We start from the raw sequence: 19,899 nt of genomic DNA, 5'->3' as shown, positions 1-19,899 counted from the left end.
AATGCACATACCATTCCTATGTATACAATTCTGTTCTAAAAACATGAGAATTCTGCATGAAAGTAACTCTTACAATGAGCTAATTGGAGCCATTAATTTAAGGAGGAAGACAAGGGGAAGGAAAAGAAATAGATGTAATATATTTTATGGTGAATGTTGCACCATTGTATGTATTTGGCTTAAGATAGTAGAAAATGTGCCTCGTGCACAATGCCCAGAGTTTTCCAGGCTATGACACTAGTCTATTTCTAGCATAACACTGGAGACAAGAGAAACAGGCCAAAAATTAAAAAAAAAGTATAGCAGGTTTAGGACTATCCAACTTCAAAGTTATGGACATAGCTGATGAAACAAACCTTATAGGTGAAACAGTATTTTAAACAACAATTTGAGAGGATTTGAAATCTTTCATATAAATCCTTGTGCATTTCCATGCAGTGGTGAGTTATTTATCCTATTTGTACCCTTTTATTGTACTCTTAAGAAACAATTGTCAATTTATTCTTGATGATTCTGGGTATATTTTGTTGCATAGATGTTAGGTTCTGATTTATGATTGCCATTGAGTTTTCTGTAGAATTGTACAAGTGAAAAACAATGTATTGATGGCTAGGACTATATTTTGTATTAGTGTTAGCATTTTGCCCTTGACACTTTGTTCTGTGCTGTCAACTACACACAGAATTAGTTTCTGGTACAATCTCATAGAGTGTTTACTTTATAACAAAGTAACTTAGGCACAGGTTGCACACTTAAAACATTCTGCTATAAATGCCTAGAAAACAACAATAATGTACTTTTCCAGAGAGACAAATCACAGGTCCAGGAAGGATCCAAGAGCAATCAGTATCCATTTCAAAGTCCAATTAGGTAATCCAACATGACGTGAGAACAAGAGTTCTAGCATGAGGCTGTGAAGTTTTATTTGCCCCAAAGATCTGGTCAGGCAAATACTCTTTTCTTATAGTTCTCCCTGCTAACTTTCAAGCTTGACTTTCTTGCTCTATCCTTTGTAATTTGCAATTTGTTGCAGGGCTCAGGATCTTACCTAATTCAGTTTCTGGATCAGCTAACCAAAATGGCACCATATATCCACAAGTGTCTCTTTCACTAGGTCAAACTGACAGCATGGTCAAACACTTCAGCTTCTGAATCTGAAAACTCTAATTCCCTAAATCATGTTGAGGTTCTATCTACTTCTTGATATTGGGCTGTTTTGTGTACATCTCTAATATGTATGGTATAGAAACAAATAATCAAGAATAAAATCCTTTTATATTTAATTACACAATCCCATCAGTGTTTTACATACATAACTATTATTTCATTGCGAGATTACCCAAAGTGTTTTTCTTGTATGGATATTATTATATTTATGTTTGCAGAAATAAAGCCCTGTAGCCATGATGGCGAACCTATGGTGAGCCATATTGGTGGCCACGCGAACTTAGTTCTGGTGCGCATGTGTCCGGCACCCAGTTGGTTTTCAGGCCTTCTGGGCCTACCAGAAGTCGGGAAACAGGCTGTTTTTGGCCTCTGGTGGGCCTCGGGGGGGGGGGCGTTGTCACCCTCCCTAGGCTCCTAGAAATGCTCTGGAGCCTGGGGAGAGTGAAAAACAGGCCTTCTGGTCCAAGCGGAAGTTTGTAAACGGGCCGTTGTCAGCATCTGGGGGTGGGGGGTGGGGAAGGCCGTTTTCACCCTCCCCAGGCTCCTAGAAAGGTTCTGGAGCCTGGGGAGGGCGAAAAACTTTCACCATGCCATCATGTGCCAAAAGTGGGGAGCGTGGGAGGGGGCGTGTCACGCGTGCATGCATCAGGGGAGGGCACATAGAGTTATTGGTGTGGGCATGCGCGTGCATGACCCCCCTGCACGCCCTCACTTTCAGCACTCGGTAGCAAAAAGGTCAGCCATCACTGCCCTATAACAAATTTGTACATGACATTTCAAATAATTGGGGAATAAATAGTGTTAATAGTGGGGAATAAATACAGTTAATAGTGGAGACTAGTTCAAGCTATTTCAAATCTGGTTGAAGATAACATTGTTTTAAAAACAACAGATAAAAGAAAGATACCAAGCATGCAGTTTTAATGACTGGCATTGATCGAAAGTGCTATGCTAGCACCACATCATTCCTATTTCCTTATAGAAGTTTCAAACGTATTGTTGAAGGTTTATACATTTATAGTAAAGCATGTGATTAGAAAATGGCTGTGCAATAGCATTATTCTATGCCCATGTTGTACTCCAATTTGATTTCAGCCTGGTTGAATGCAGTTTGTTGACCAGGATGAAATGCTTTTTGATCATTCTATTTAGTGGCCTGTGTAAATACTGTAAAGGGGATTGAATCTGTATTTTGCATAAATTGCATGTATAGCATGGCCTGCTAATATCCTGTGGAACTGCTAAACTTGATTGTATTTTTCCAACCACGCTGAAAATAACTAGATAGGAAGCATTACTGTGTGGGTTGAACTCAACCTATTTCACAAAAGCCATATGTTCTTGTAGGCAGAGTCCTGAATCACAGATTTTTTTTCAATCGATTTTTCAATATTTTCAGCATCTGGTTCCTCTAGGCATATCTCAAAAATAAACCATAATTAAATGTTGAGAATCTTTAAAGGTGGAGGAGCCTATCATCCTTGTCAGAACTGCCAGTGTATTTGGTGAAAATGTATGTTTTTCAATCAGCAGAATCTTGTAAAAATGCTTTTGGATGATCTTATGTCCTGTCTTTTCCAGAGCAGTGGATGCAGTGGTTTTTTTGTATCCATATATTAATTTGCTGTTTCACATTTTGGACATATTTTGTTTAGCAATAAACTACTTCTGCTGCAAGTTATGTTTAATTAAAAAAAATTAAACCTGAAAAAAATGCTTCATACATTACTGAATGGAGGAAGAAGTCATCAGCATTTAGGAGATTTTAAACACTTATGACTTTCTGCATTTCTCCATACTTCTCTTTACAGATATTGACAAGTTTCAAGCATATTTTACAAAATGAATGCATGCTTTCTTTTCTGCCTAAGTAAAAATTATCTACCTCAGCAAAAATGAATATGCTTTATGTTCAGTACAAAGTCATTGGCTCCTCAGTGGTCCTAATGTCTAGCTGTTGCTCCTGAATGCCAGATTGGCCTGCAATAAGCCATCCTCATTCAAGATTTAATTATGAATGACAGGCGTGTATAATTTCAACTTGGATTAGCATGAGAGGGTTCTCATGAACATGTGCCCAGGCAAGTATAACATTAATTGCAGCCACGGGGTGGGTTGATTTTTTATCATTTAGGAGATTTATGGCTTCTAGAGATAGGTCTATGACAACTCGCCACCGCCAACTCAAAATGGCCAACTCACCACAGCTAACTTGTGGGATAATTCCCATGGCCAGTTTGCCACAGGACAACTTGTTGCAGGACAATTCAGTGCTGTATTAATCATTTCATTCAGTTACTTTTATTATTGGTGACCATGTTTTCATTGAAATTATAAGTCTTGTATTTCTGGATTGACTTTTTTTTATTATTGGCCATAGTTCCATTGAAATTAATTTAACTTTTGTATTTGTCCTGTGGCAAGGTGTCCCATAGTGAGTTGGCCATGATGAGTTGACCATTCAGTCTAGAGACACTGCTTTGTATATAATTGGATGCAAGATCCTAGATGTGAAATTCAATTATAGAAACAAATGGGACCTCTGCTGCTATACCAGTCTCTCTGCCTACTTGAGCTGTTTTATGTTGCAGGATAGCAGTAGAATCTTCTACCTTTGTATGGCTACAGGATTTCAACCCGCTTTGCCTGGACATGGAGTCTGAAGCAGATTGGGAATGTATGACCACCATGACAACCATCAGCCTGACCCAAATAATCATTTTGTGCAAATAATGATCACACCTGAGATCTGGTGTTTGTCTCAGAGGTTGTAACATGATCTGTGTATTTAAGATATCAACAACATTCTCTTGATATGGTCTGGTTACTCTTTAATTTATTTTGAGCTTTCCAGTGCTGGTCTGCAGTACAGTGCAATAGAACCTCTTTAACTGGTCCTCCCCCACTCCCAGCCTAATGGATACAACTGGATTTCAGAGTGAGCTTGAGAAATTCCCTAGGCTCCCAAACATATTTTGATGGAGGCCTTCACCACCATGTGGAATGAAAAGGTGGCAATGTCTTTTAAATTAGATTGCACCTCTGTAGCCTCTCCCCATATGCAGTTTCTGGGGGCTCCCTGATTTTCAGAAGTGCTCTGGAAGATGACATAAGAAAAAGGATGCCTGAAAAAGAAAGACGTTTGTTACTTTGATGCAGCTTTTCTCTGGAGGACAGTAGCATAACTTGATGTGCCAATCAATATTCCACAAATATATGAGAACAAATCCAGAGCAGGCACCTTTCCAAGAGATCCAGTTTCAAATAACGGATGAAATCTACAGGTGTCATGGTTAAATCTGCAGCAGGCATCGTATTTGGTGTCTCAAGCCATATTTCAGATGGTGGTAGGGATGAAGTTTTCAAAAGTATGCAAAAGTTATGAAATGAAATAAATATGACCCAATAGGGGGATGGAGCCTACAGATTTTGTAATATTTCTATGCCCAAAGGTGAGTAAAAGCTAAATAGCCTAGGCATCAAAACAAGCTAAACTAGGTTAAGCTCTCTTGTTCTGACCTGGCTCCCAAACATGATAAGCCCTTTGTAGTTAATGAAACGTTCCCTTTATTGGGAGCGCCAGCAGCCGTGCCCTCACAGCAGGCTACGAACTCTCTAAGTCCTGTGGAAAGTGATGCTCACTCCAAGTCTGTATTCCAAATTTCTTGTATATTCAAATTTATTTTTTTATTTTATAATTTTTATAATAGTATATTGTCAGTCTACTTAAGTTCTTCTCTAGGCTTTTCGGGGTTTCAAAGGCAGGCAGGAGCAGTGCTACATAAAGCAATGTACATGCCAAGTGCTTTAATTGTATTTCCATCTAGTCTTTCTAGAAAATTGTATTCTGAAAAATAATCTGAAATATTTTAAATGTATCATTACTTGATTAAGTGTAACGATCCCTTTATGAGCAGATATCACCCACCTCACAAAATATTATCAGCCATCTTTAAATAAGAATTGGCCCATGTTCGTATTTTTCTTTAAAGGAAAATTCAAGTTTAAATGTTCTATTCAAAAAGACTCAAATATGCCTTCATTGCTGAAAATACAACCAAATTCTAACTACAGTTCGAATCAAGAACTGGCCAAGATGGCAAGGTGCTAAATAATATCCCTCATTTACTGTGAGGTTGGCAGCTAACTCCCAATGGTATTGTTTAAATGGAGGAAAATTAAAAGCATTACCTTTAAAATGACATGACTTTAATAAGGAGATACTGAATAATTTAACTGCTACCGTAATCTGTTTAAAATATTTATGTGAAAGCTATATAAGTATGTATTGCTTTCAAAATACCTATTAGTGTTGCAAAATTCATTTTCACAACATTACTTCTTTCCCATGTTTAAGGATATTTTCATCCATCAAAAAGTAATCTCTTTCATCTGAATGATACTGCTTGCAAGTGTTCTTAACCACTAAATTGGATTTATGATTTTATGTCATTGCAAAAGTTAAAGGAGAATTCAATCATTTTCCAGTTCTTTTTCCTTTTCCTAATACATATGTTTCTTTAAAAAAAAATATGTCTAAAGCATGGAAGGTTGTTCCAAAAGGTAGGACCCCCAAGTCTAAGAGGAGCCCCAAGTTGTTTGCCAGCTCCGTCCAGGGAAGTATTACCCCATTGAAGGTAGAATACAACACATCACCAGACCTTTGGCAAAACCCCAAAGCTACTCTGTCTTGCTAGGTTTGATTCAGAGCGGCTGAATGGCACTGTCTGCCCAGCCGTGGGTGGAAATCCATGACTGGGGAATGATCAAGATTTCAGGTAATAATGCACCCTGTGCCATTAAATGACCTCACCTAGTGATTTCTTGTGTAAATTAAAGAGGAGTGGTAAGAGGCGATAGACATTTATCTCTCAATATTTTTGAGTTGTAGGAGGAGTAAAATCATTGCAAAACAGTGTCCCACATTCTCCTGCAAAGCCAGTCCAAAAAGGTATCATGGTCCATGGTATTGAATGTTGCCAAGGAGGAGATCCAGATGGGTTGCACCATCCCCACACCAACCCATCCAGAACCTATCCACATGTGACCACACTTTCTCAGTACTGGAACCTGGCCTGAACCCTGGCTGGAAAGGGCCCAGAGAATCTATTTCTTGCAGGAGCCTTTTGAAGCTAAGCACCTACCAGCCTTTCATTAACTTCTCTAGAAACAGATTGAAAACTGGGAGAAAAAAGTCTGTCTGATCCAAATATAGTATCTTGAGAAGGAGTGTATAGCTATATTCTTCAAGGCAACTAGCACTACCTTCTTCTGCAATGAGGCATTAATCATCATTTGGAGCCAATCAAATGTTAACTCCCAGGATGATCCTCAGGATTAACTAATTTAAACTCTTCTCAGATAATTCAGATCTTAGATGTTCTCAGGCACTTCCAAAGAACTTGACCAGCTTGAATCTAATTCCAAGTGAAGTCAAGCCACTTCATCTGATAGATGCCGAGAGTATTTCTCATGGCAGTTCTTCAAAGCGACTCCCTTACCCAGAAGAGACTTGGTTAATTGAAGCAGAGCTGTTGGCCAGCTGTCTGCATATGCAGTAAGAGTGGAGATGTAAGCTTAACACAGAGTAAGTTCTAATAAAGATCTACTGATGTCAAAATGACTTCATCCTTCACATATCACCAATGGTGCTCTAGGCATCTCTTGCTTCCATCTATTAAAGCTGCTACGTGAACTACAAGATTCACTCTACAGGTGTTATACAGGATTCATGATCACAGAATTCCATAGAGCACAATCTGGTTCATGATCTGTCCATGTTAAGGGATTAATATTAATATCACTCAATCTCAGATCATCACACCACAGCCCTAAGACAAGAACCAGATCTAATGTATGATCTCTTTGTTGAGATATTTAACAAGTTGGATAATGTCCATGGTTATTACCACAATGGTCACAAATACCTGATCAACTAAGCCCAGCAGATATTCATGGATGCCAATGGCCACTCCCCATCTCTCACCTGGAATTGTGGCTAGTGCTGTATCTGAAACCAGAAAATGCATCTCTAAGTGGGGAACACTCCCTTCAAGTTTCAGTGCTGAAAGTCAGTTCAGTCCTCTCATTCAGGATCAAGTTGTGAATCAGCTTTACTAAATATCAGTCTAATATTAAGAAGCAGTAACCAGAGTCTGAACCTACCAAAGAGCAAGAGACCAGGTGCTGGAGCTTAGCCCAGGAGGCTGGAACACAGTATTGGTCCTATGTAGGGAGGCTGCCTTCCCCTCACTATTGAGGCACAGATAAGCCCCAACCAGGTTACAAGGGCTTTGATTAAGCATTTGGCAGTCACCCCATCCCATATTACTCAACAAACCAACAAGCCACACTTCACTCCCACTATTTCTCTATGCTTCTTCCCCCCATTAGCCTGATCTCATCCATGCTATATGAAAATCTTCATAATGAGCAGGTGTGGTTAATAGAATTTCACACCCCTTCCTGTATATCACTTGAAGGCAGCAGTCAACCCACTCACTACGGAATATATACATTTATAGAACACCTATAGGATCATCTTTGCTTGTCACCTTAAGTGTAAGTCTGAAAAAGGATGCTTAGTAGAATTATAAAACAAATAGTGGATATGAAAAAAAGCTGAGGCCAGAATATTATTGTTGAAAGAAGGAGAGCAATGTATTATATATTGTGGATGTAAAGAAGAAAATAATTGCAAGGAATCTAATAAAAGACACTACTTAGTTAAGTTTTAAAAAAGCAGGGCTAAATAAGGAGCCAGAGTAAGGGTTATTAAAATAAGCAGGATGAAATTTGGGATGCAATAGAAATGAAAGGGGTGCTGAAAGTATTTTTGAAGTTTGTATGTAAATGACAATCATTTAAAGAATAAAACTGAAATTAATAATGAACAGGAAATCATAAACACTACAGGATTTTTTTTTAAAAAAAGAAGACTGCAGGTATGGTTGATTCAACTGGACATATACTAAGATAGGGACATGGCTTGCTTGTAAAGTAATTAGGTATCTTATTTAATCTTTATGTGAAGATTGCAACTGCATATGACAATTAGCAAACAAATCTATTTTTATCCCCCCATGTGAAGGAAAAGTTAGCAAGAGTGAACACAAAAACCATAGGAAAAAGTTTGGTGAACGTTCCTGGGAAAGTGTCTCTGACTGAAGGGATACAAATAAGTAAGTGACAATTGGGAAGTTCAAATGTGGGAAAGAATTTGCAGATGAAGTTTTACTTTTCAACCAGCCTTTGAGAAAATATGTATGAATGTTCCAAAGAAAATGTATTATGTATTTGTTGAATTAGAAAAAGTGTAAGATAAAGTTAGTCTTGTGCAAATATGAAGGTTGGTTGCAGTGAAAAAAAGTACTGAATATGATGGAAATTGAATATGAAAACATTTTAAATAGATAATGGAATTTAAGCATTAGAATAACCGAAATGGTTAGCAAAAACTTCAATAAGCTATGACATCTACTTAGCAGTTCAATATAGATAAAAATATCTGGAATGCTTGTGCAGATATTACGTGCCTGTTAGTTGGGAATGTAGATGCATATATAATTTTGTATACAGAGATTGCTAAAATGTAAGATGTTGACTAAGAATTCAAATCATCTGCAGCAAGTATTAGATTTTTAATGCAAAGGCTTGCATATGGAGCGAACATTTGCAAGTTATATACCCTTCAGCACTAGTGAATTTATGTACCTCGGTAGACTGTTTTCTACCAAGAAAAAAAGATGGAGAAATGTTAAAATGAGCAAATGCTGATTAATCCTGAATTCATGTGGTTTTAATACAGTAGTGAGGAACCAGTAAAAGTCTGCGGAGACGGTTTCTCCTATCTTGCGTTTTCATTTCTTTGGGTCACTATGCGTTCCTTCTTTGCGTGACATTGCTTGCTCTGAAAAGCAACAGCACGAATCGGTCTATATATAAATATGGCTTCTGTGAAGGATTCTTTTCCTGAGACCTCTGTGAACTCCATTAGGCCACACGGCACAATACTCATTTTTAAAAGTTGGAGCGGCGAATGACAACCCTAACCAATGGGGGAAGGCGGCTATTAGCACGAAAGGGCTTTTGCGCGGCCAGCTTGCATTGGCGAATTCGCGGCTCGAGAGAGAGAGGAACTAGGGACGCGCGAGCCTCCCCCGGGATCGAAGAGGCCTCTGGGATCGCGCCGAGGTCCCCGCGCCCGAAACTTCTCCCCGGTGAGGCCTCGAGAGCCCAGAAGAGGTCCCCCTCGGCTTGGGAGCGCCGCCATCTCTTGCGACTCCGGAGCAAAGGAGGGGCGGAGGGTTGCTACGTGATTCTTTTGTCGATGAAGCGCCGTTTCAGCGCCGCTATCACAACTCCCGTCCGTTCGGCATCCGTTACCAGCCTCAGGCGCCCCCCGCGCCCAGGGTTAGGGCGGGAAGGGCCTGGCGACGGGCGGCTTGCTGCACCGGGAGGCTCTGACAGCAGCCTCTCCACACCTGCTGCTGTTGAAGCCAAGGACGGCTCGCCGCTTGCTCCTGCCTTGCCCTGTCCGGCCTGGCGGAGGCGCGCGGCTATGGGAACCCGCGCGCCGTGACAGAAGACCCAGGCTGGCGCCGGACCCTCGACGGGAATGTGCAAGCCCAGCCGGCCCACCAATGGCTCTCGGGGACGATGCGGTGGCGGTAGGCGCCGCCGCGAAGTGCGAGCCTCCTGAATGCCTGCAGGGAGTCCTTGCAGCGGGCATCTCGAGGGCTTGGGCGGCCAGCGCTGGCTGTGGTCTACCGATGCTCTCGCCGCTGCCGCCACCCCCGCCATGCCCTGATCGGAGGAGTACCGAGCCCGGCCCGGCCGCCAGAGGATCCCTCTTTAAGGCTGTCATGCTTCTTGGCGTGCTTTTAGTCCTTTGCCAGCGGGTCCAGGCGGAGCGAGGTAAGAAACGCGCCTGCAGTGCCGGGTCTGTAAATCAACGAGCGGGAGGCGGGAAGCAAGTCTTCAGTGATGTATAGCTCAGTGGTTGGTGATGGTCGTTTGGCTGCAAGCCGCTAGATGCAGTTATTATTGTCCGAGCACTTCCTCGTCTCGGAATATGCTGCCATTGTCTACTGAGTAACGGGATTTGCAGGAAGCTTTGCGCTGGTTTGTAAGGATGGTCGGCTATCTGCTATCAGATGTTCCCTTTTTAAATCATGGAAGGAGTCCTTTCCATGTAGCGCATAGGGGCCATGTTCTTCCATTTCCCGTCTTGCCGCCGTTACCTTCGCAGAAGTTAACCCCTGCCTACAGAATAGCTGCACTTTATTGCAAGATCCAAACCCTTATTTGTGTGGCCGTGGAGTACGTGCTTGGTTTTGGGAATGCTCCCGAAGGCTTTGAATATTTTAAAATCACATAGATTGGTGACCCTCTCTCTCTCTCTCTTTCTCTTTATGCATAACGTGACGTTACTTTTCAATAGGCGTTGGGGTTTGTGTTTGTAAAGTTACCGACGGTGTAAGGAGTGCTCTGCGATCTCTCCTTCTAGTTCTCTTCCTTACATGTTTTATTTTGCAGAGAAAAAGGCTGAAAGAGAAGATTGCAATTTTACTTGAATTTGTTTCTGTAATTTGTTTTGTCAAAAGGGAGAAAGATCCCTCTGTGTTTATTATTTTTGAAAACCATTCCTACGCAGTTTTGTGTTTTTAAAGTAATAACAACGCAGATATTCAAATCAGATGAATCACTGTATATAATCACAGACTTTATAAATATGCTTGGGTGACACAATTGCCATGAAATATTTCTGCAAAATATTCATTGACTATGGTTGTTGCAGCTCCCAAACTGGAATCTGTAACACTAAGATAAGGACTTAAAACTATTGGAGTGTATAATTTTTAAAATAAATTTTAGTCCAGTTAAAAGACACTAAGTTTTGGAAGTGTTAAACTTCAGTTTCAAGAGCACCTAATCATGCTTAAGATGGACTGCTGTTGAAAAGAACTACTAAAAAAGTATTGGAACTAGCTTCAGTGGAATTAAATTTTATTCAAATCACTGTTATTAGTAATAATGCGTTCTTATTTTTTCCCTAGTGTTTTGCAAATTCTTCACTTTTTCACCTCTGTATTTCTAACAGAGGTTATAAGGAATTACAGAGAGTTAGAAATTGTTGCTGAAGTTTGTGAATTTCTTTTCTTTTGTGATTTTATTAATTGACATTCCTTGTTCTAACAGACCATTGATATCTTTTGGATGTGGTAGATGTTTTTGTACATTGACTGACAGTTCCCTATTTCAAGTTCACAGGACCATTTTGTGGCATGGCTTCCTTTGATTGTTTTGCTCATTGCCTCTTCCATGTAATGACATAGATTCACATTCAAGTTAAGTCAGAGAAAACTAACTCTACTTGAATCAGACAAAAATCACTGAGACATGCCATTGTTCATAGTAGTTCCATTTTAATTTCTTGCTCTTATTCTCTTAGGGTACAGGACTTTATTTTTCTTAGGATGCTATTTAATTAGCATACAGCTAGTTATAAGAATTAATTTCTAAAGAAAATCCGTAATGAAATTCAAACATCATATTATTATGTTACTTTCAACATCATTGATCTAAATATTGGGTAGAAGATTTTCTCCAAATTATGTGCTTATTTTTAGATCCAGTAATTTTCTACTTAATGAAAAATGTTTTGGTTCATAAATACAGTTATATTTATATAAACCTGTTTGTATAATATATGAAAAGTAAACTTGCATTAGTTTGAATCAATAATTCTTCTTTGTGTGCAATATCCAATAGTCTTGTAAAGACAGAAGAGCTCCAGAATTAGCTGTTACCTGGCTGGTATATAGTTGGTTTTAATAATATAATGGAATTGTGCAGATTGTTTCCTGGGTCAGAGATAAGATAAAGTATGTTAGAGTTTGCATGAAAAAATAGATATTGATTCCAGCTATTTTGGTATAACTATATCATACTCTGCATAGTTACATGTGTGAAACCTCTGAGAATTATTGTTTAGATCTAGTAGCATCATATGTGCATTTCTGTGATAGAGGAGCAGATACATATGGCGACTATGAGTTCCTTTTCTGTTCTCTCTCCCCCTTCCTCTCTCCCCCCCCCTCTCGTATATAGATTATTTTCTACAATTTTCACTCTGTACTTACTCATGATTTCATATGAGAGATATAGAAATTAAAACTTGTTTAAGTATAAGTAATAACCATACTTTTAAAAAGGTTGCATATACCTTAGTAGAAAATTCCAAAATATGAATGAAATAGACAGAAATAAATGTATGTGTTGTATATTGCATAACATTTTCTATCTTTATAATAATGAAATGTCTTTACCTGGAAATACAGGTGAATATTGTGTGGCTATTTGAATTATTCTAAATATTTAAACTATATTATATTTAATAGTACTGGAAAACTGGTTTTATCAGATATTATTTCTATAAAGGACATAACATCATTCTGCATTTTCTTAGCCTTCTTTAATTTACTTTTGCTGTTGTTCAGTCACTATGTCATGTATGCTTCTTTGCGACCCCATGAACCAGGGCCCTCTTTGCTCCACTGCGTCCCAGAGTTGGTCCAAATTTATGTTCATTGTGTTGATGATATTATTTAACCAGTTCGTCCTCTGCTGTCCTCTTCTCCTTTTGCCTTCAATCTTTCCCAACTTTAGGGTCTTTTCCAATGAGTTCTCTCTTCTAATTTGGTAGCCAAAGTATTTCAGCTTCAGCTTCAGTATCTGTCCTTCCAAAGGACAGTAAGGATTGATCTTTAATTTTAAATGTTCCTTTTTTTACTATGTTCTTTTCAACTATTATTTTCCCTGTATACACTACACAATCAAATAAAATAATATTATATTATAACTTTATAATAATAAATAAATTTTTCTACCTCTTTTTAATAGTTTTCTCTTGTCTGCGTTGTTTTTTTCAACCATAATTACTTTCACTTCGTCATTTCATCAAACATCATTGGTTTATGCATATTATAAAATCAGTGTAGGCTGCCTCCCTGCCCCTATGTATGTCTGTCTGTCTGTCTGTCTGTCTGTCTGTCTGTCAATCAATCAATCATCTATTTTAAAAGCTGCCCATCTGCCCAGGATTCTGGGCAGTTTACAATAAAAGTAGATAAAACACATGCAGTAAAGAAAATAAGAACACGTGGCAGCCAAGAGTCATAAAACAACTATTAACATGACCAGGAGATGGGCTTTATTACATTCCTAGGAGCCTTGGCTGGGGCACCAAGCCAAGGTTTCAATGTCTTAAGGAAGGCCAGCAGGGTCAGAATCTTCCAAAGTGTGATCTTCCAAAGGACAGGTGTCGTGGCAGAAAGAGCTCTCCTTTTGCACTCTATCAGCTGACACTTTTTAACGAACAATATCCATAGCACTCCCATCCTGCTGGATTGGATAAGATTGTAGAAACAGATGGGGAAGAAACCACGTAAATAATCTGGTCCCAAACCATGAAGGACTTTAAAGGTGACTACCAGCTATTTCTCCTCTTGCATGCAATTTCTTTACTTTATATTACTGCTAAGGATCATTTTTCATGCTTTCCATTAGTGTAACTTCACATACATAGTGGTATTCTGAACAAAATTCTGTTCTAAGTAGACTTCATATCTTCCTATATAAGGAACTTACTTAACAATGGTAATTGGGGATAGCAACTCTGTCACTAAGCAATGCAGTCAACACCACATGACATTATTAATTGATCAGGGTGGTTATAGCAGTCCTGATTGTTGTCGTTATTAGGCGACTACTGTATGATTGCAGGGGTCATGTGATGCAGTCTCACAGTCATGTGATCGTTGAACCTTCTTCAGGCTTCCCCTTTGATTTTACTTGTTGCAGTGAAGATCACGAATGGTAAAGATGTGACGGTGGAAAGCTGCAATGTCATAATTGCAAGCTGATTGCCAAGCACAGACTCTGAGATGGCCACAACTATGAGAATCTGTTATATGCTTCCCTCGTTCACTGTTATAACTTTGAATTGTTGCTGAATGAGTGGTAATTCAATGAGGACTACCTATATTCACATTCTGTTCATTTTGTTTGGCGATTAATCTGTTTTATAGTTTTTCATATGGGAGTCATCCTTTCTCTTCCTGCGATTGTTCTACATTCTCTATGGCATTTTTCACTTCTTTTCTGTCACATCCATTCCCCCTCCCCCCCCAATTGACGATGTTACTAAAATGTCCCTTTACCTTCATAAATCCAGGATTATACAGAGTGTAAGCGAGGGCCTCACATGACTGCAAAATGGGTAGACATGGGAATCCTAGGCAAAATACTTCTGTAACCACCTGTGATATACTGTATAAAATGTATGGAATTCAGATTTATTTTCTTCCCAAAATAATATACCTTTCAAAATGATAGTCAATGATTTATGCTTATCTGCCTAAGTGGGCCAAGTCCTTTGTTTCTGTAGAAAAGAACTTCTTTCTGGTTGAAGGAAATAAAAATGATAAATACATTCAACTGAATAGTCTCTTCCTGAGCCTTAATTGTCTACACTTCTCTATGGATTGATACTGGTAATAAACATTTGTTTTTGTTTCAGTGCAAATATAGACTTGGGGAGAACCTTGAATTGTATCCAATGATATCATTCTGCCAGCAAGCTGAACTGTGCCAGCAGATGAATTTCCCTTCCAATCTGCTTCAGGGGATCTGGGGACCCTCTAAAGCAGTTTTCAAGGACACATAAATGAGGAGAGGAAGGAATACTGTTATTGCTTGAAGTTTGTTGTGTAATATTGCATTGGCATTCTATTTGAGCTTCTCTTTTATCCAAAACTCCAACTTTGTTTTCACAAAGGTCTTTTTAAACCTATTAGTTCATTGTCCTTTGTTGGAATAAGGTTTTTTTTAAAATGTAAAATTTGAAAAAGCAATATTATTTTGTTGACAGTTTCAGTCATGTACTGTAAGCATTTCTAACTGCTCTAGAAATACAATTCTGGAAGTTAATTTTATGCTATAATTTGAAAATTTTAGTTGCTTTATAAATTTGCTAAGTAATACCTTAGTTTCTTGACCAATGTAATACTTTTAATTTTCCATTTGCATGATAATTATAATATATAATTTGCAAATAATTACTTGATATTGTTATTCTTCAAATTAACATACCATTTGAAAGACCTTTTTTTCACTATAACCACTTCCATTAACTTTCATTTCCTTATATTATACATATATGCTGCCTACTCTACTACCACAGAGACCATTCTCTTGGTATACAATTATTTTATTAGTTTCATAATTCCTTATTGGATGTTTGCTTGATTGCACTAGAAATCTTGTTTATCAGTTTGCAATATCTAATAGTAAATTGTTTGATTCAAGTTATTGTTATGGTCACAAATGTCATGAGTTACTTGGTAGAGTATATGACTACCATACAGAATATCCTTGGTATTTCCAATTTAGAATTCAGAGAAAAGTCCTGAAGCTGTAAAGCTGCTACTAGTTAGCATTTATAATGCAGAATTTAGAAGGATGAATGGCCTGATTCATACATCAAATGGTATTTATAATTTTAGTCCGTGTATCTCCCACTACAGCATCAGTTAACTCCCAATACTGCATCACAATTGTCCAATAGTTCAGTATTTAAGAATTTGTCTTTTATTATATAATTTTGGAAAATCCAGTTCTATCAGTGCTTTCATACCCACAATATAAGTTAATTAGAATTTTGTTGCTTAGCAATGCTTGCTTTAATAAAAACTTCTCCAGATGGTAAATTTAATTCATGTTGTCTGTAACCAAATTTTACCCTTTGTGCAACTGTTTTGCAGTGCCACATTTAAAAGCAATAGTCTAATGTCTAGTTCACATGGAGTAGAAGTCTGAAGTGAGATAGATAGATAGATAGATAGATAGATAGATAGATAGATAGATAGATAGATAGATAGATAGATAGATGATAGATAGAGGCAGGCAGGCAGGCAGGCAGGCAGGCAGGCAGGCAGGCAGGCAGGCAGGCAGGCAGGCAAGCAAAAGGATTGCATTTTTCATACACCAAATAAAATATCAAAATGTTCTTTTGGAGTTGATACCTTTAAATTTTTTAAACAGCTTTCAGTAAGTAAAAGACAGAGAAATTTGGAATTTTTTTGAAAAGCTTTTTGTAGAAATATTTGCCAACTTTTAAAAAAGGCTAGTACATAATTTATAAATACTTAAAAATATAAAACTAAAAAAATCCCCAATAAGGGAAAGATATGTTGCATGCCATGAATTATTTCAAACACATCTGATTACTGATATTTTACATAGGGATAAGAACTGCAGTAGATTGTAATTGCACACTTGCTAAGCAATGGATAACATATTTTTAGAAGAGTTGTATTTTTTTCACATACAAAATATTGTCCTTCTATATGGGAAAAGGGCTATATTTCTCTGATTGGACCATCTTGGGGCTGCATGAAGAAATTGAATAACAATTATTGTACACTATTTACTGTAGTTAAAAGAGAAAGTTTTGGAAAATGCTAAAACTTTTTACTTCATTTAATGGGGAAATGCAATGTTCTGAAAGATGGATAAAAGGGGCATACATCTTCTTAGCTATGCTGTATAAGAGGTCTTCCAAGATGAAATACTGATTTCTTTCTGAACAATACCTGTCGCACAGAGTTTTGATCATCAAGCTCTTGGAGAGAAGTAATCAGAGTAAAAGTAATTAGCACAGGTTGCTTCACAATTTCAGAATCTTCTATAAATCATCTCATCTGCTTTGAAATAAAATGGTAACAACAAAGTATTAAAGAGCAACAGAAATGGACTAAAATATGTGTTTATCATTCTAGGCCTCAAAGTGGTTTAATTGATTAATTACATAGGCCACATAATAAATTATTACATAGTCTGTGAAGTCTTCATTGTCATTTGGGAACATAATTAGATAAGCAGTTTTGATATGCTAGGAGGTATTTCAGATTTAAAAGGCAGATTTCTTTCCTCTTCATCTTACATAGGGTGAAACACTATGTCAGTGATGGCTAACCTTTTCCGGACCAAGTGCCCAAAACGCACCTGAACCCCCAAATTGCATTGTGTCCACAGCCCCCCCTGCATACACATGCACCCCACACTCTGCGCATGCACGCACAGCATGCCCACTTACAGGCATGCACGTATCCCGCTCATGCGTGGTAGATACCTGATGACCTGTTGGCCAGCGGGAGATGTGCATGCATGCACAACAGAACTGAACTGGCATGACAGCTTGCTTGCCCACAAAGAGGGCACTGCATGCCACCTGTGGCATGCATGCCATACGTTCACCATCATGACACTATGTAGTGTGAGTAGACTTTTGCTTATGGGACAAGATTTTCATCTCATTTCTTCTCTGTATTGTTCTGCATTTTTTCTCAGATTGATTCTAGAGGGTTCTGTAATTCTCCAGAGCAGAACTTAGAAGCTTTGATGCCTGGGGGGAGGGAATGGACAACTTAATTAGATACCCCCATCTCCTTTTTGCTGATGAAAAAAATTCAATTTATCAGAGAACTTAATTAGATAGTATCTCAACTTTTATTTCCAGAGGGAATAGGCATTCATGAAAGGACAAGCACTGAGTATTTGTATATACTATTATATTGCTTTTTTCTGTGAAATCATATGTGAATAAGCTTAGCAGAAAAGAATGTATGAACAAGTTTAGTGTGTATATGTACGTACATAGATGTAACAGTTTTAGGTTTTTCTGCCAGATATGCGTGTCTTCTTCTATACAGCATTGAGAAATATTTGATTTAGCTGAAAGAAATTCTCATTAAATCATTGCTTTGTGGATTGAAGAAAGTTCTGTGGATTTTTACGCACAATTTGTAATATATATTGGACTGTGTGATATTTTGAATTAGTTCCAAAGAATGCTTTGGCACAGGAACATGATAGCATTTATCTATAATTCCTCAAAGGTTTAAGGAGGGGAAAAACATGGCTGCTTGTTTGCTCCCTTGTATGCTCTGAAGCACGAACATGGAACTGAATCTGAACTATGGATTAGTCCAGATATATAGATACAGAAGCATTTTGGTGTAGCGAGGCTAAAAACTGGGAAATTGTGAGTTTTAGTCCTGCCTTAGGCACAAAGCCAGTGTGGGTGACCTTGGCGCTTTCTTTCACACCTATGAATGAAGCAATGGCAAACTACTCCTGAAAGACTTTGCAAAGAAAACTACAGGGATTTTTTCTGGCAGTTTCTTAGAATTGGACATTATTGAACAGAAGGAAAAAAATGGGTATACAGGTTTTTTTTCACAATCATTTGTATTTTCTGTTCTTCATCATAGATAAGAAAGTTTATGTAAAAAACTGTAGCTTATACTAGCTGTAACTAAAGCAGTATGGAACCTGTAATATTCAGGAATAGACATTGCTCTGACTGACAATTATGGAAAAATAATATTACCTCCCCTTGTTTTTGGCAGTAGGATTTTAACAAGTATTTGGAGCCTGCCAAGATCATTGCTTATGAAAACTATCAGATGATATTCTCAATAATAAAATCTTGTCTCATCTTTAGCTCCTTTGGGATTTTTATTGCTAAGAATTTTTGCAGTAAATGAAGTTAAAACATAGTTAAATGCCAAGGTAGTTTCTAATTTGATTTTGAAAGCAATGTTTAACTGGTCATTACTGCTTGAATTACATAATTTTATTTTGAGATAATGCCAATTATGTGTTTGATTAAAGTTATTGCTGGAGAAATATGTAAATGGGCAGCTTTTCACTTAACATTTATACTGGCCTAATTTAACCTGTGTTGGTGTAAGAATAGGAAGGTGAGTAAAAATGCAGATTTTGTGGCTGTGAGAGATTTACCCTTTAAATGTCTGAAAACGAACTTAATAGTACAACTGCAAGAAATACTGCTTTAGAATTGTGGTGTTGGAGAAGACTCTAGAGAGTCTCTTGGACTGAAAGACCAAATCAGTCCATCCTAAAAGAGATTGACCCTGACTGTTGTTTGGAAGGACAGTTACTGAAGATGAAGCTCAAAAACTTTGGCCACGAAATGAGAAGAGAGGGAAAGACCCTGAGTTTGGGAAAGATTGAAGGTGAAAGGAGAAGGGGATGACCGAGGATGTGATAGTTAAATAGTGCCATTGATGCAATGAACATGAATTTGGACAAACCTTAGGGGACACTGCAGGGCAGGGGGACTTGGTGTGGTATGGTCCATGGGATAATGAAGAGCCAGACACAACTTAGTGATTGAACAACAACAAAAGCTAGAAATACTGCCTGTGGGATAAAATTTTGTCCCTTAAATAGAGTTTGCCCTTTTGTGTTATCATCAAAATTCTTCAATTTTTAAATTGACTTGGAAATACAAACCAATTGCAAATATCGTGAATTGGCCATACAATATGGCATTCATTTCAGAGATGGAATTTAGCCAGTTCTGACAGGTTCTGGAGAACTAGTAGCAGAAATTTTGAGTAGTTCAGAGAACAGGCAAATAGGCTGGACCCGCTCCTGCTGCCTCCCAGTTGATCTTCTTTTGTTGCCCTGCACAGGGGAATGGAGCTGGAAAGCTGGTTATTGGGGTGGGGAGGGAATGGGGATTTTGCAGTAACCTTCCCCCAGGAGTGGGGAGAGAATGGGGATTTTTCAGTATCCTTGCGCTGCCATGCCCACCATTTCACGCCCACCAAGCTACGCCCACAGAACCAGTGGTAAAAA

At 38.3% G+C, this 19,899-nt stretch overlaps 1 protein-coding gene across 2 annotated transcripts in view; it reads left to right on the top strand.

Annotated features, from left to right (window-relative positions):
• The first annotated feature begins 9,644 nt into the window (after nucleotides 1–9,644).
• Nucleotides 9,645–19,899, top strand: part of KIAA1549L (KIAA1549 like) — a 178,634-nt gene continuing 168,379 nt past the window's right edge. The window contains exon 1 of one of the 2 annotated variants that reach the window (XM_087718436.1): nucleotides 9,645–10,083. In XM_087718436.1, coding sequence (XP_087574562.1) covers nucleotides 9,810–10,083 — 274 coding nt within the window. In that variant the 5' untranslated portion in view covers nucleotides 9,645–9,809. The remainder of the gene's footprint in view (nucleotides 10,084–19,899) is intronic. The other variant, XM_087718445.1, reaches the window with a different exon arrangement.

This window comes from Thamnophis sirtalis, unplaced genomic scaffold (genome assembly GCF_051295495.1).
Source record: "Thamnophis sirtalis isolate CommonGarterSnake01/CBP01778 unplaced genomic scaffold, rThaSir2_p1.2 scaffold_1, whole genome shotgun sequence".
Lineage (NCBI taxonomy): Eukaryota > Metazoa > Chordata > Lepidosauria > Squamata > Natricidae > Thamnophis > Thamnophis sirtalis.
Note: the sequence above shows the minus strand (reverse complement) of the source record. Positions and strands in the feature narration are given on the sequence as shown.